At 48.2% G+C, this 17416-nt stretch overlaps 1 protein-coding gene across 1 annotated transcript in view; it reads left to right on the forward strand.

Moving 5' to 3' along the window:
- The window catches only part of SSC4D (scavenger receptor cysteine rich family member with 4 domains), a 256419-nt gene that overhangs the window by 136967 nt on the left and 102036 nt on the right, over positions 1 to 17416 (forward strand). Inside the window, exon 2 of the mRNA XM_075336278.1 lies at positions 16099 to 16131. Within this exon, the coding sequence (XP_075192393.1) occupies positions 16099 to 16131 (33 nt within the window). The remainder of the gene's footprint in view (positions 1 to 16098; positions 16132 to 17416) is intronic.

A 17416-nucleotide genomic window follows, 5' to 3' on the forward strand; every position in this document is an offset into this window, starting at 1 on the left:
GGCGCCAGCGTCTGGATCGTCGCGGACGGCGCGGAGGATGGATGGTGCTGCGGGCGGACGGGGCCTAAGGTCGAGTCTGCCGGACGGTGGGCTCCCTGGGCCTGTGTCCAGTGACGAAGATGAGGCCACCTTGGAGGAGGACGCCACGGAGGACGACACCGGGGACCAGATCGTGGAGGTCGGCGAAGCGGCTGGAGTGCGACGCGGAGGACATGTGACGGCTGTTTCGGGATCTTCTCGGAGTCAGCCTGGTAAGACCACGGTTTTTCCTATTTCTCGTACACCTGGTTTGGCTATGGATGGTGTGTCTGGTGATATGGATGGCGTGCAGGGCGTAAATGTGGTTGGTGGTACGGGTGGTTTGCTTGGTGGCCCGGTTGGAGGACAGGTCATGAATGCGGTGACGGGTGACGGCAGTGTGGCAGCTGAATTGTTGAGGTTGGTCAGGGGTTTGTTTGCCCCTGTGGGGGGCCCTAGCTTGGTGTGGCAGGGAGCGACGGGGCAGGAGGTTGTGACTCCTGCGGTTGGAGGGGTTGCTGGTGGCAATGTGGTTGGGGAGCCGGTGGTGGCGGCTCCCGCGGCCGCAGCTGCGGCTCCCGCTGCCGCAGCTGCGGCTGCAGTGGACATTGTTCGATTAGATGACAAGGCGAGAGGGGAAGTGTATGTCTGCTTTGATGGACCGTTGGGGGCGCATCTGAAGCAGGAGACCAGGGAAAAAATATGGAAGGATGAATATGTTGAAATATTCTCATTGCTTCCGTTGGAAAAGTTTAATCTGGATCGGGTTAAACCGGATGAGAGCAAAAAGGACGAGGAAGAACGGCGGCGTTATCGCCTTATTCCTCGCACTTTTCAGAACTGGTTGCAGGCATTTGTGATACTGGCCAGTGTGGTGGGGGAAAAGGCTCCGGATAACTGTTCGGCGCTTTTTTGTTATCTGGACTCTATCTGTGAGGCGTATAGGACCTATGGGGGGACTGCTTGGCTAAGATATGACGAGCAGTTTCGCCAGAGGAAGGCGGTCAGACCCAGTTTACGGTGGGACCACAAAGAAATTAGTCTATGGATGCGGCTGATTGCTGCGCCGAAGTCGGCATCGCAGTCCTTTCCAGGGGGCACCGGCGGGGGATCATTTGGCACCTCGCCGGGGCCCAAAAAGGGCGTTTGCTGGCAGTTCAATGAAAAGGAATGCCGGTTTGGTTCCTCCTGCCGATTCAAGCACGAGTGTTCGGGCTGTGGTGGCGCCCACAGTCACCTTAAGTGCTTCCGGAAGGGAAAAGGGAAGGCCGCTGAGTCTTCGTCAAAAAGGGAGGACCCCGGTGAGGGTAGATCGGATGGCGCCGTTTCTAAGTAGATACCCGGATCGGGGGTCGGCGGAATTGTTGAGTGAAGGTTTTAGTTTTGGTTTCAAGATACCGTCAGTGGTTAAGACGGGAGAGATTCGTTTGAAAAATTTACAGTCGACTCGCCTACATGGTGACATTGTTGCGGATAAGTTACAGAAGGAGGTGGAACTAGGACGGATGGCGGGGCCTTTTGATGCCCCTCCATTGCCGGACTTGGTTGTGTCCCCGTTGGGGTTGGTCCCGAAAAAGGAACCTAACAAGTTTCGGCTTATCCACCATTTGTCCTATCCTACTGGCCGGTCGGTGAACGACGGTATTGATCCCGAGCTGGTTTCAGTATCGTATGTCCGTTTTGATAAGGCTGTGGAATGGTTAAGGAAATTGGGTCGTGGTTCGCTTTTGGCGAAAACGGATATAGAAGCGGCCTTCCGCCTGTTGCCGGTGCACCCGGACAGTTTTCACCTGTTGGGGTGTTGGTGGGAGGACAAGTTTTATGTAGATTGTTGTTTGCCTATGGGCTGTTCAATTTCATGTTCCTATTTTGAGAAGTTTAGTTGTTTTTTGGAATGGGTAATTAAGGAGGAGGCGGGTCTAGATTCAGTGTTGCATTATTTGGACGACTTTTTGTGCATGGGACCTGCTGGATCCTCGCAGTGTTCCCTTTTGCTTCGGACAGTGGAGCAGGTTGCTCACCGCTTCGGCGTCCCGTTGGCGCCGGAGAAGACGGAGGGTCCGGTTACTGTTTTGAAATTCCTGGGTATCGAGCTGGATACGGTTGCCATGGAGTGCCGCTTGCCGGAGGACAAGCTGGCGGATTTGAGGCGTTGCGTTCAAGGGGCCATTGAGGCCAAGAAGATTCGTTTACGGGACTTGCAGTCCCTGTTGGGGAAGTTGAATTTTGCGTGTAGGATTTTGCCGATGGGGAGAGTTTTTTCCCGTCGCTTGGCTCAAGCCACTACTGGTGTGTTGCACCCTTTGCATTTTGTGCGTTTGAAGGTGGAGCACAAGGCGGACCTGAGAGTGTGGTCCCGTTTTTTGCAGCTGTATAATGGACGGTCATTGTGGCTTCGCGAGGTGGTGTCCAATGAGGAGTTGGTCCTTTATACGGACGCGGCGGGATCCAGTGGTTTTGGCGCATATTTTGGGGGGAGATGGTGTGTCGGCAGGTGGCCTGATTCGTGGCGGGTTTGCGGTCTGACTAGGAATTTGGCCCTGTTGGAACTTTTTCCTATTGTCGTGGCTATAGAGGTTTGGGGACAGGATTTGAAAGACAGGAAGGTGCGTTTCATGTGTGACAACCTGGGGGTCGTTCAGTGTGTTAACAAGTTGACAGCTGATTCCCCCCCGGTGGTGGATCTCTTGCGTCATTTGGTGCTGAAATGTCTGGAGTTGAACTTGTGGGTCTGCGCTGTACATGTGTCGGGGGTGCTGAATTCTGTGGCTGATGCTTTATCTCGCTTCCAGTGGGACCGCTTTCGAATGCTGGCGCCGGACGCGGAGCAGCAGGAGACCGTGTGGCCCGTCTGGTTGTGGGACCTGGTTTGCAGCCGGCCTGGGAATTGATCAGACATTCGGTGGCACCCAGTACGTGGCGCAGCTATAATTCAGCGTGGGACCGTTGGCTCGAGTTGGTTGATGAGGTGGGAGGTCATGTATCTGAAGGTGACAGAGTTTATTTAGTTTTGTTCATGATGGGCAGGGCTAAGGAAGAAGGCCTTTCGTGGTCGGCCGTGGCGGGCAGGCTGGCGGGCATTGCTTTCTTTTTCAAGTTACTGGGCTGGAAGGATGTTACGAAGGATTTCTGGGTGCGCCAGGCGCTGAAGGGTTACCGGAGGGCGGGGGCGCGCCGAGACCTTCGGCGCCCGGTATCTTTTGAGCTGCTGGGCAAGCTGTTGTCGGTTTTGCCTCGGGTGTGCTGTTCGGGGTATGAATGCCAGTTGTTCGGGACCGCTTTTGTTTTGGCCTTCTTTGGGGCGTTTAGAATTAGTGAACTGGTGAGCAGAAACACGAGGAGTCATGGAGGTTTGTTGTTGGAGGACGTGGAATGCGGTGTGGATGTGGTACGGTGCTGCTTGAGACGGTCAAAGACGGACCAGCTGGGTAGAGGGCGGATGGTGGAACTATGGGGGGTACCTGGTTTAGCGGAGTGCCCTGTCAGATGGCTGTCGGCGTTTTTAGAAGTGAGGGGAGCTCGCCCGGGGTCCCTTTTGTCCCACCAGGACGGGTCAGCCTTGTCTAGTTACCAATTTGTCTGCATCTTTCGGAGGTGCCTGCAGTGTTGCGGTCTCAACGAGGCTGAGTTCGCGTCGCATTCCTTTCGGATTGGGGCTGCGACTCAGGCGGCTCGTTGGGGCCTGGGCGCGCAGGCTCTCCGTAAGATTGGACGATGGGACTCGGCCAGGTTTAGATCTTACGTCCGGCCGAACTTGTTGTGAGATATTGGTGGTGGGGGGGGGGGGGTCGGGGATGGTATTTGTTTGGTATTCATTACCCATCTTTTCTTCCTCGTGCCTCCTCCCCCCCCCACCCTCTCCTCTGTTGTGTTGTCACCTTTTGTTTTGTAGGTTTACCATTGTTGGTGTGGGTGCTCGGCCACTCATACGTGTATTGGGGGGCGTTTCGGGCGGGAATACGACCGGACGGCCGCCAGTTGGGGGTCCCCAGGGAAAAGGCGACTGTGCGATGGATTGGAGTCAGGGGCATGCTGTGGAGTGAGGTGTTGCCTACCTGGCGCCACCATTCGCAGTTGGACAGAGCACCGGACGTGGTAGTACTACACGCGGGTGGGAATGACTTGGGTCTCCGGGCTTCCAGGGACCTGATACAAGACATAAAATGTGACTGCCTGCGGCTCCTGTCTTCCCACCCGGGTCTAGTAATTGTCTGGTCTGATATGGTGGCGCGGCTGGCATGGCGGCACGCCAGGTCGGTGGAGGCAGTAAACAGGGCGCGAAGTAAAGTGAATCGGGAGATTGGGCGGTTCATTTCCCGGGTCGGGGGTGTCTCTGTTCGGCACCCGGAGTTGGAAGCGGCGTCCGCCGACTTGTTGCGCCGGGACGGGGTCCATTTAAATTCGGTGGGAAATGATATCTGGGCCTTAGGGCTGATGGAGGGGGTTGAGAAGGCTTTGTTGGTGTGGGAGGACTCGCGCGCACAAGGGGTCATGCGCACTCGCGGTGGCGGAAAGGAGGGGGGTGTCTGAAGGTGGGGGTTTGCACAGAGGAGAGGACGGAACCCAGTGCCGGAGCGGGTTACCTCTAGCGGTGCAATTGTTTGGTAAACGGGTCCTTGCTGGGTTGAGTCTCAGCGGGACATAGTGTGGGCAACATCTGGCTTGGGCTCTCGAGTCGGTGTGTTGCGGCTGAGGGTCAGGAGATGGGCTGATGTTGCAAAGAACATTTTGGTTAACCTTCAGGTACCCCCCCCTTCCTTTTCGGGGGTTCTTCAATGAAGATTTGTATTGTTACATGGCTTATGTTTCTGTTACGAATAAATGGGGCTGCTGTGGCCTTTATATCCAACGTCACGCAGTGTTTGTGTTTATTTTAGATAAGAACCCTAGGGGGTAGGGGGTTGTTGGGGAAGGTCAAAGGCCTTCAGTCAGACATTCCGGAGTCAAGGAAGAGCCCGGACTGCTGGCCCGAAGGGGCTCAAGGGAGGGCTACATGACTAGGAGGGATGCCAGGCCATAGGGTTAATAGGGGGTTAATGGAGAAGTCAGTTTGGGCGCGAATTTTGGGGGTGGTGCTAAGGGGCAGTTAGGATCAGGGGTCAGTGTGATTGGTCAGGGGGTGGCGCTATAGGGGGTAGTATATAGGGCAGGTCAGAGGGGGGGTGGGCCATTCCTACCTGGACGGTGACTGTAATCGTTCCCGCCCGCCCGCCCTGATTGTGGATTCGACATCAATGAAGAAAAGAAGGAAGATCGTATTTGTCGCAGCGGCGGAAAGGAGGGGGGTGTCTGAAGGTGGGGGTTTGCACAGAGGAGAGGACGGAACCCAGTGCCGGAGCGGGTTACCTCTAGCGGTGCAATTGTTTGGTAAACGGGTCCTTGCTGGGTTGAGTCTCAGCGGGACATAGTGTGGGCAACATCTGGCTTGGGCTCTCGAGTCGGTGTGTTGCGGCTGAGGGTCAGGAGATGGGCTGATGTTGCAAAGAACATTTTGGTTAACCTTCAGGTACCCCCCCCTTCCTTTTCGGGGGTTCTTCAATGAAGATTTGTATTGTTACATGGCTTATGTTTCTGTTACGAATAAATGGGGCTGCTGTGGCCTTTATATCCAACGTCACGCAGTGTTTGTGTTTATTTTAGATAAGAACCCTAGGGGGTAGGGGGTTGTTGGGGAAGGTCAAAGGCCTTCAGTCAGACATTCCGGAGTCATGTATATAGGACACTCAGTCTATGTATATTGCATTAATGAAAAGGCTTACTCATGATAAGTATAATACTGATGTCAAATCCAGGGGGTAACCCCAAAATGATTTTCGTGTGCGCTTTATCAAGGGGAATGATTTCAATAACATATTGCCAGGTACATGTAGGGGAAATGTAAGTGTAAAAAATGGTCACCTGCACGTACATGCATCGCAGGCCCGGCTCGGAATTATCGTCCCCAGCTGATGGTGTTCAAGAGACACTGAGCATGTTGAGAGAAATATCCCGGTGATATCACTAAAAATAGAAGTCGTCAGGGGAGGACATCCGGCGCCACTCACCAATGGCACACGGGCATAGCAGCGGTCATATTGGAGAAGTCTAATGGCCAACACCATGTTATGGAACATTGCAAAAATCGCTATAAGTATTTTATAATTATATATATATATATATACACAGTACAGAGCAAACATTTGGACAAACCTTCTCATTCAAAAAGTATTCTTTATTTTCATGACTCTGAAAATTGTAGATTTACATTGAAGGCATCAAAACTATGAATTAACACATGTGGAATGAAACACTTAAAAAAAAGGTGTGAAACAACTGAAAATTTGTCTTATATTCTAGGTTCTTCAAAGTAGCCACCTTTTGCTTTGATTACTGCTTTGCACACTCTTGGCATTCTCTTGATGAGCTTCGAGTCACCGGAAATGGTCTTACAACAGTCTTGAAGGAGTTCCCAGAGATGCTTAGCACTTGTTGGCCCTTTTGCCTTCACTCTGCGGTCCAGTGTACCTCAAACTATCTCGATTGGGTTCAGGTCTGGTGACTGTGAAGGCTAGGTCATCTGGCGTAGCACACCATCACTCTCCTTCTTAGTCAAATAGCCCTTACACAGCCTGGAGGTGTGTTTGGGGTCATTGTCCTGTTGAAAAATAAATGATGGTCCAACTAAATGCAAACCGGATGAAATAGCATGCCGCTGCAAGATGCTGTGGTAGGCATGCTCGTTCAGTATGCCTTCAATTTTGAATAAATCCTCAACAGTGTCACCAGCAAAACACCCCCACACCATCACACCTCCTCCTCCATGCTTCACGGTGGGAACCAGGCATGTAGAATCCATCCGTTCACCTTTTCTGCATCACACAAAGACACAGTGGTTGGATCTAAAGATCTCAAATTTGGACTCATCAGACCAAGGTCATCAGACCTTGTGTTCTTTAGCCCAAACAAGTCTCTTCTGCTTGTTGCCTGTCCTTAGCAGTGGTTTCCTAGCAGCTATTTTACCATGAAGGCCTGCTGCACAAAATCTCCTCTTAACAGTTGTTCTAGAGATGTGTCTACTGCTAGAACTCTGTGGCATTGACCTGGTCTATAATCTGAGCTGCTGTTAACCTGCGATTTCTGAGGCTGGTGACTTGGATAAACTTATCCTCCGCAGCAGAGGTGACTCTTGGCCTTCTTTCCTGGGGTGGTCCTCCTGTGAGCCAGTTTCTTTGTAGCGTTTGATGGTTTTTGCCACTGCACTTGGGGACACTTTCAACGTTTTCCCAATTTTTCGGACTGACTGACCTTCATTTCTTAAAGTAATGATGGCCACTCATTTTTCTTTACTTAGCTGTTGTTTTCTTGCCATAATACAAATGCTAACAGTCTATTCAGTAGGACTATCAGCTGTGTATCCACCAGACGTCTGCACAACATAACTGATGGTCCCAACCCCATTTATAAGACAAGAAATCCCACTTATCGAACCTTACAGGGCACACCTGTGAAGTGAAAACCATTTCCAATGACTACCTCTTGAAGCTCATCAAGAGAATGCCAAGAGTGTGCAAAGCAGTAATCAAAGCAAAAGGTGGCTGCTTTGAAGAACCTAAAATATAAGACATATTTTCAGTTGTTTCACACCTTCTTGTTAAGTATTTCATTCCACTTGTGTTGATTCATAGTTTTGATGGCTTCAATGTGAACCTACAATTTTCAGAGTCATGAAAATAAAGAAAACTCTTTGAATGAGAAGGTGTGTCCAAACCTTTGGTCTGTACTGTATATATATATGAATAAATCAGAATAATATACATAATTATATATTTGTGCATACACCGTGTGCAGAATTATTAGGCAAGTTGTATTTTAGAGGATTTTTTTTATTGATCAACAACTATGTTCTCAATCAACCCAAAAGACTCATAAATATCAAAGCTTAATATTTTTGGAAGTTTGAATGTTTTTTTTTTCAGATTTGGCTATTTTAGGAGTATATCTGTTTGTGCAGGTAACTATTACTGTGCAGAATTATTAGGCAACTTAATAAAAACCAAATACAGTCATATGAAAAAGTTTGGGCACCCCTATTATTATTAACCTTTTTTCTTTATAACAATTTAGGTTTTTGCCACAGCTATTTCAGTTTCATATATCTAATAACTGATGGACTAAGTAATATTTCTAGATTGAAATGAGGTTTACTGTACTAACAGAAAATGTGCAATCCGCATTTAAACAAAATTTGACCGGTGCGAAAGTATGGGTACCCGTATCAATTTCTTGATTTGAACACTCTTAACTACTTTTTACTGACTTACTAAAGCACTAAATTGGTTTTGTAACCTCATTGAGCTTTGAACTTCATAGGCAGGTGAATCCAATTATGAGAAAAGGTATTTAAGGTGGCCACTTGCAAGTTGTTCTCCTATTTGAATCTCCTATGAAGAGTGGCATCATGGGCTCCTCAAAACAACTCTCAAATGATCTGAAAACAAAGATTAATCAACATAGTTGTTCAGGGGAAGGATACAAAAAGTTGTCTCAGAGATTTAAACTGTCAGTTTCCACTGTGAGGAACATAGTAAGGAAATGGAAGCACACAGGTGCAGTTCTTGTTAAGTCCAGAAGTGGCAGGCCAAGAAAAATATCAGAAAGGCAGAGAAGAAGAATGGTGAGAACAATCAAGGACATTCCACAGACCACCTCCAAAGACCTGCAGCATCATCTTGCTGCAGATGGTGTCAATGTGCATCGGTCAACAATACAGCGCACTTTGCACAAGGAGAAGCTGTATGGGATAGTGATGCGAAAGAAGCAGTTTCTGCAAGCACGCCACAAACAGAGTCGCCTGAGGAATGCAAAAGCACATTTGGACAAGCCAGTTACATTTTGGAAGAAGGTCTTGTGGACTGATGAAACAAAGATTGAGTTGTTTGGTCATATAAAAAGGCGTTATGCATGGAGGCAAAAAAACACGGCATTCCAAGAAAGGCACTTGCTACCCACAGTAAAATTTGGTGGAGGTTCCATCATGCTTTGGGGCTGTGTGGCCAATGCTGGCACCCGGAATCTTGTTAAAGTTGAGGGTCGCATGGATTCAGCAGATTCTTGACAATAATGTGCAAGAATCAGTGACGAAGTTGAAGTTACGCAGGGGATGGATATTTCAGCAAGACAATGATCCAAAACACCACTCCAAATCTACTCAGGCATTCATGCAGAGGAACAATTACAATGTTCTGGAATGGCCATCCCAGTCCCCAGACCTGAATATCATTGAACATTTGTGGAATGATTTGAAGCGTGCTGTCCATGCTCGGCGACCATCAAACTTAACTGAACTGGAATTGTTTTGTAAACAGGAATGATCAAATATACCTTCATCCAGGATCCAGGAACTCATTAAAAGCTACAGGAAGCGACTAGAGGCTGTTATTTTTGCAAAAGGAGGATCTACAAAATATTAATGTCACTTTTATGTTGAGGTGCCCATACTTTTGCACCGGTCAAATTTTGTTTAAATGCAGATTGCACATTTTCTGTTAGTACAATAAACCTCATTTCAATCCAGAAATATTACTGAGTCCATCAGTTATTAGATATATGAAACTGAAATAGCTGTTGCAAAAACCCAAATTGTTATAAAGAAAAAAGGTTAACATTAATAGGGGTGCCCAAACTTTTTCATATGACTGTATATTCCCATCTCACTTGTTTATTTTCACTAGGTAAACCAATATAACTGCACAAAATTTAGAAATAAACATTTCTGACGTGAAAAAACAAAACCCCAAAAAATTAGTGACCAATATAGCCATATTTCTTTATGATGACACTCAACAGCCTACCATCCATATATTCTGTCAGTTGCTTGAACTGTTTACAATCAACATTGCGTGCAGCAGCCACCACAGCCTCCCAGACACTTTTCCGAGAGGTGTACTGTTTACCCTCCCTGTAGATCTGACATTTTATGAGGGACCACAGGTTCTCTATTGGGTTCAGATCAGGGGAACAAGGGGGCCATGTCATTATTTTTTCATCTTTTAGACCTTTACTGGCCAGCCACGCTGTGGATGCACGTGATGGAGCATTGTCCTGCATGAAAATCATGCTTTTCTTGAACAATATTGACTTCTTCCTGTACCACTGCTTGAAGAAGTTGTCTTCCAGAAACTGGCAGTAGGTCTGGGAGTTGAGCTTCACTCCATCCTCAACTTAAAAAGATCCCATAAGTTCATCTTTGATGATACCAGTCCATACCAGTACCCCACCTCCACCTTGCTGGCGTCTGAGTCGGAGTGGAGCTCTCTGCCCTTTACTCATCCTTCCTCTGGCTCATCCATCTGACCCATCATGAGTCACTCTCATTTCATCAGTCCATAAAACCTTTGAAAAATCAGTCTTAAGATATTTCTTGGCCCAGTCTTGATGTTTTATCTTAAGTTTCTTGTTCAAAGGTGGTTGTTTTTCAGCCTTCCTTACCTTGGCCATGTCCCTGAGTATGGCACACCTTGTGCTTTTTGATACTCCAGTAACATTGCAGCTCTGAAATATGGACAAACTGGTGGCAAATGGCATCTTGGCAGCTTCACGCTTGATTTTCCTCAATTCATGGGCAGTTATTTTGCGCCTTTTTTGCCCAATACACTTCTTGTGACCCTCTTGGCTATTTGCTATGAAACGCTTGATTGTTCGGTGATCACACTTCAAATGTTTGGCAATTTCAAGACTGCTGTATCCCTCTGCAAGACATCTCACAATTTTGGACTTTTCAGAGCTCGTCTAATCTCTCTTCTGACCCATTTTGCCAAAGGAAAGGAAGTTGCCTAATAATTAAGCACACCTTATATAGGGTCTTGATGTCATTACACCACACCCCTCCTCATTACAGAGATGCACATCACCTGATTTACTTAATTGGTAGTTGGCTCTCAAGCCTATACAGCTTGGAGTAGGACAACATATATAAAAAGTATCATGTGATCAAAATACTCATTTGCCTAATAATTCTGCACACAGTGTAGGTACTAGCATAATAATAAGAACCATCCAAAGCAGACATACAACATATCTAATCTATAGCACATGTGCCTAATAGTGGCCATCTTAGAGAAATCTAATGTGCGATATCTAATTGGAAAAAACGACATGGGGTCCCCCTCATTTTTGACAACTCTCAATGGTTATTGGTCCCTTCCCAGCCTAAAAATACGAGCCCACACCCGACCCAGAAGTGGCAGCTCACATTAGATGCACCAATTCTGGCACTTTGCCTCTTCACAATTTACGATGGGAAGCGAGGTAATGGTTTATGGGGTTAATGTCAGCTGTGTAATGTCAGCTGGCATTAAGCCCTGGTCCTAATAATGGAGAGATGTCTATCAGCAACCCTATTTGTAACACAGTAATTAAAAAAAAGACACACACGAAAAATAATTTACTTTGATAAACATTCCCCCAAATTTTCCCTTGTTTACCATTAAAAAAAACCACCAAAAAAACACCCATGCAGCTTTGTTCTAGTCCAGAGAATCCATTGTAGTCCAAAAATGGATATCTGAAAACTCCCACAAATTTAAAAACACAAAGATATAAAATAAAACACCCTCTTCACAACTTTATTCAGAAGTAAAAAGAAAATTCCAGCTAGTCCGACATACTGTAGGCCAGGGATTCCAAAAAACAAAGTCAATGTAGCATCATTTTGACACTCCATTGACTCTGCCAACAGTCAATTCTGTGTCATGCTCCGCTGCGTGAGACTGGGTGCCTCTGATGGGGAATGACATTAGTAACGTTACCTCTGTTAAAGTTTGCCACATCACACACAGCACAGTGTGAACCGAGTAATCTGGTGACCTGGCGACCCTGAACAACAGTAACGTTACTGATACCATGTTTCTTCGAAAATAAGACACTGTCTTATATTTTTTTTGGCCCCAAAAAATACGCTAGGGCTTAATCTCGGGAAAACACAGTTAGGGGTAAGTTTACCTCCCAAAAAAGCAGACTCCCCCTTCCCATGATACTTATACTTACCAGACCCCGGATGGCTGTGTCGCTCCAAGGTTCTCCTGAGATCTTTGGCGGGCACACCCTGCAGGTATGCTCCACAGCGGTCTTCCCCTGCTTCCGGCTTGCACGCTCACACACACCAGATTACACACACAGATCAGATTGCACACACACATCAGATGACACACACAATGGCACACACAACATTCAGTGATACCTGTTGCTTCCAGCCAGCAGGGGAACCTGGGACGCTGTGCAGAGCGCGAGGACCCGTGGTAGAACGCATGAAAGAACTATGGTCCTCTACCGCTGGTCCTCCATGTTTTCCACCGCAAGTCCTCACACTACACTGCACTGCGTCCCTGGTTCCACTGCTGGTCAGAAGCAATCAGTATCATCAGATGTGGTGAGTGTGTGTGTGCGATCTGATGTGTGATTGTGTGTGCGATCTGATGTGTGACTGTGTGTGCGATCTGATGTGTGACTGTGTGTGCAATCTGATGTGTGTGGGTGTGCGATCTGATGTGTTCGGGTGTACAATCTGATGTGTGTGGGTGTGCAATCTGATGTGTGTGGGTGCGCATTCCACCACAGGGCCTTGATGTGTTCAACTGCAGGTCCTCCCATTCATCATCTAGCGAGCATGATTGGGGGTCTTTTGTCTTTTGTCAGCGCAGTGTGACCAAGAACTACATGTAAGCAAAGTCTATGGAGTGTTAGGCGGGCTTTGCACACTACGACATCGCAGGTGCGATGTCAGTGGGGTCAAATTGAAAATGACGTACTTCCGCCATCGCATGCGACATCGTAGTGTGTAAAGGCTCGATGATACGATTAACGAGCGCAAAAGCGTCATAATCGTATCATCGGTGCAGCGTCGGCGTAATCCTTAATTACGCTGACGCGACAGTCCGATGTTGTTCCTCGCTCCTGCGGCAGCACACATCGCTGTGTGTGAAGCCGCAGGAGCGAGGAACATCTCCTACTGGTGTCACCGCGGCTTCCGTAGAATATGCGGAAGGAAGGAGGTGGGCGGGATGTTTACATCCCACTCATCTCCGCCCCTCCGCTCCGATTGGCCGCCTGCCGTGTGATGTCGCAGTGACGCCGCACGACCCGCCCTCTTAATAAGGAGGCGGGTCGCCGGCCAGAGCGACGGTCGCAGGACAGGTGAGTCCATGTGAAGCTGCCGTAGCGATAATGTTCGCTACGGCAGCTATCACAAGGATATCGCAGTTGCGACGGGGGCGGGGACTATCGCGCTCGGCATCGCAGCATCGGCTTGCGATGTCGTAGGGTGCAAAGTGCCCCTTAGGCTAGTTTCACACTTGCAATGGACGGCTTCCGTAGCATTGCGTTGTGCTACGGATGCAACGGATGCGTTGCATATAGTGGTACAACGGATGCTACGGATCACACAAAACAACGGAAAGCTTTTTTTTAATTTATTTTTTTTTTCTTCTTTACAGTTTTACCGGCAGCAGACTATTGTGAACGATCAGCTGATCGCTCTCAATAGTCGGCGGCCGGTCGCTCAGCTGAGCGCTGTCACTTGCCGGCGGCCGGGCATGCCAGTGGGCGGGCGCTCAGCTGAGCGCTCTCACTTGCCGGCGGCCAGGCATGCCGGCGGGCGCTCAGCTGAGCGCTGTCACTTACCGGTGGCCGGGCATGACGGCGGGCGGGCGCTCAGCTGAGCGCTCTCACTTGCCGGCGGCCGGGCATGCCGGCGGGCGGGCGCCCAGCTGAGTGCTCTCACTTGCCGGCGGCCAGGCATGCCGGTGGGCGGGCGCTCAGCTGAACGTTCGGCCACCGCGAGACAAAATAAAGTTTGTGATTTAAAAAAAAAAAAAAAAAAAAAAAAAGAGCATGCGCAGTGAAATCCTGAGGATTCCGCTGCTCAAAACAACGTTACATGCTGCGTTCCTCTCGCTGGGCAGAAGCAACGGAGCGTCACCCGGCGGAAGCAACGGAGCATCACCCAGCAGAAGCAATGCAGGTCCTTTTGGCACAATCAGTCATCCATACAAGTCTATGGGAAACAGCGGAATCCGTTAACGGATTCCGCTGTTTTCCAAAAGGGTGGATTGTAACGGAAGGAAAACAATGCAAGTGTGAAAGTACCCTTAGAGAGATATATGATAAATAGCTATCTAATCTATGTTCTTTGCACATCTTAAACACAGAAAAATCTTTAATTTCTTGAATGCATTTAATACTGGTCCATGTCACACGGACAGCACATGAATGTCATATGATTTTTATCTGTGAGTCGTACATGTTTTCCATAGAACCATTTAGTTCTATTGGCCCTTGTCATCTGTGCTGATGCTAAAAACTGGACATGTCTCTGTGTGGATCACAGGGACACGCATGTGGTTCACACACACACACGCACACACACACGCACACACACGCACACACACACGCACACACACACACATGTGCGCGCACACACACACACATACACACACGCACACACGCGCACACACACGCACACACATGCACACACACACACGCACACACACACGCACACACACGCACACACACGGTCCATGTGAACACATGGAGGTGTTAGAATCAACACAGATTTGAAAGAGTATGAGTGTAAAACACATCTCCAGTACGTGTGAAAATGGGCATCACACGTACTGGAAATACGGACTTGTGAAGTGTGCCTTATGCCTCTTTCCCTGGCTAAGAACTATGGTATGTGCCGACTGTGAACTGGCGCAGCATTGCATAGTTGGACACAAAAAAATAACAGTGTATAGCAAAGGCTCATTTTTAAGATTAGGACAGGAACTGTTACGCGGGAGGACGGTTAGAGCAAAACTAATAACAGCTCTAACACCTCCTGAGGTCCTCTGGGCAGATGACAAAGCCACAGATGGACAGGCGGCCGGACGGCACAACTTCTGAGGAACAGAAAATTAAAAAACACAATCAGTGGTGTTAACAGCACACCCACTGAGTACTGGACCTCTCCTGTTCACAGCACAGGGGGTCCTGAGGGAAACTGTCCGTGTGCATAGGGGGCACACCGGGACAGTAGGCGCAGCCCAGTTAGCTTCACTTTGCTGCCACAGTATGACTGTAGTGGTACACAGAAGCAGGATATCTAGCCCTGGTTGTGCCTCGCCACAAATCTTGGCGTGATGACTACTGGACGCTTAACCCTGCCTACCGCTTCAAGTATCACATGCAGCCCTGTCACAGACACTACAGGGCTGTATTGGCGCTATGGCCACTATGTGACTGCAGTGCTCTGCTGGTTTCACAGAACACAAATGACGATCACACAGCCATATGCATTGTCCAGGGTCTTTATAGACTAAGCCCAGCCCCAAGCCAGACATCAGATGGCAATGGCGCTGGCCACAGCCACTCAGGGACCGCCACGTCACCAATAACGTCAGCGACGGCCAATCAGCGGCCGCCGCGTCACCGCTGACGTCATTGATGGCCAGGCAGTGGCCACCGCATCTTCGGTGACGTCAGCATCGGCCAATCAGAAGCGGCCACGTCACTGTTGACATCATGCGCATTAGCGGGAATCCTGCACTTAGAGCCAGGAAAGGCAGCGGGAACCCACACATGCACGGTAGGGCAAAACGGGGACTTAGCCTCAGAACGAACAAAGACCCTGGACATCTGATGCCTAGCAGCCAAGCACCTGCAGCGATGGACAGGTGGCGCAGGAGAGTCATCTGACACCACTGCAGGGGATGAGGATGGGGCAGAAACGGTTTGAAGCTCAGGAAAACCCTGAACCATAACAGGAACATTTTTTGATACAGCCAATCTCTGAATTAAAATATACTATGTTTCTTGGACAACCCCTTATATGATCTAGTGGTCACTTAAAGCCCACACACTTATCAGTGTCCTTTCAAATGGCTAATATTTACTGCACCAAAGCGTTTTAGATGAGTACCATTATTCTCCCACTGATTCTTCCATTTTTATCATACAGGTATGTTACAATAATTATTTTAAGTAGATGTTATTTGTAAGAATTAAATTACATTTATTTTAAACTATTTATCTGCTATAATCTAATAGGTTATTTTCTATTTGTAGAATTGATATCAGTGATGAGAAGAGAAGAAGCAGGTAAGACCGCATTATGACAACCTGTAGCATGGATTTCAGCCGCAATATAGCTATTATTCAATATTTCTATTCCTATTGTATGATTACTATTATGTTTTTATAAATCTTTGAAACAAGATCAAGTTTACAATACTCAAACTCTATTACAGAAATACAAAAATATATTATATTAAATCCATGGCCAAACAAAAAAACTAAAGGCCACATTAACCTCTTCCCGATAGCTGCCTTGTATGGACCAGGTTTAAGGGCATGTGCGCACGTTGCGTAATTTCATGCATTTACGCTGCGTCTAGCACTGCAGTGTAAACGTCTGTATCCTGCGTCCCCTGCACAATCTATGAAGATTGTGCATAATCCGTGTGCACAATGCTTTTTTGAACGCAGCAATTTGAGAGTCAAAAATTTGAGAAAATCTCTGCTTTTAAAAAGGCAGCATGTCACTTCTTTTGTGCGCTTTGGATGCAGCTCCCACTCTGTCTATGGCCTGAAACACACATCCGTTGAAAAGACATGCGTGTCTTGCGGTCCGTTTTTCGGGTCCGTGTTCCATGTTGATTGTCCGTTTCTCCGGTACGTGTGACATAAGTGTGAGAGCATATGCTTTCCATGCGTGCGTGTGGAATGTCCGTGTATGCATGAGATACGTATGTGTCATGTCCGTGTGCAGTCCGTGTGCAGTCTGTGTTTCTTGAGCCGTGTCACCATTAAAAAAATTAAAAACGCACACGGACCATACGGAAAGCACACATACATGGTCCGTGTCTCGTACGTGCAGACACGGACCCATTGACTTTAGCGGGTCCGTGTCTGCATGATGCCGGCAAAACGCGGACATGTCATCCATCTAAAAAAAACACACACACGTACAAACCACATGGACACACGTCCCGTGTGGCTTAACATGTGTGTGCCTGTTACAATAGGGTAACATTGGTGCACATGTGGACGTGCCGCCGGTATGTGCAAAAACGTACCAAACACGTACCGGCGGCACGGATGTGTGTTGCAGGCCTATGGGAGAGGCAGCACCCCGAGCACATGAAATTGGCATCTATTCTGCAGACACACTGCATCCATTACGCAGTGTTTCTGCAGCGATTTGAAGCGCACATGCACTGCCAAATCGCTGCAGAATTTTCAGCATGGACACGACACAACATGCGCATCTAGCCTAAGGCTGTGTGCGCACGTTGCGTTTTTTCTTGCGTTTCCGCAGCGTTTTGAACTGCAGCGTTTTAATGCAAAAATGCATGCGTTTTGATATCCAGGCAAAGTCTATGGA

The sequence above is a fragment of the Anomaloglossus baeobatrachus genome, chromosome 2, assembly GCF_048569485.1.
Source record: "Anomaloglossus baeobatrachus isolate aAnoBae1 chromosome 2, aAnoBae1.hap1, whole genome shotgun sequence".
NCBI lineage: Eukaryota > Metazoa > Chordata > Amphibia > Anura > Aromobatidae > Anomaloglossus > Anomaloglossus baeobatrachus.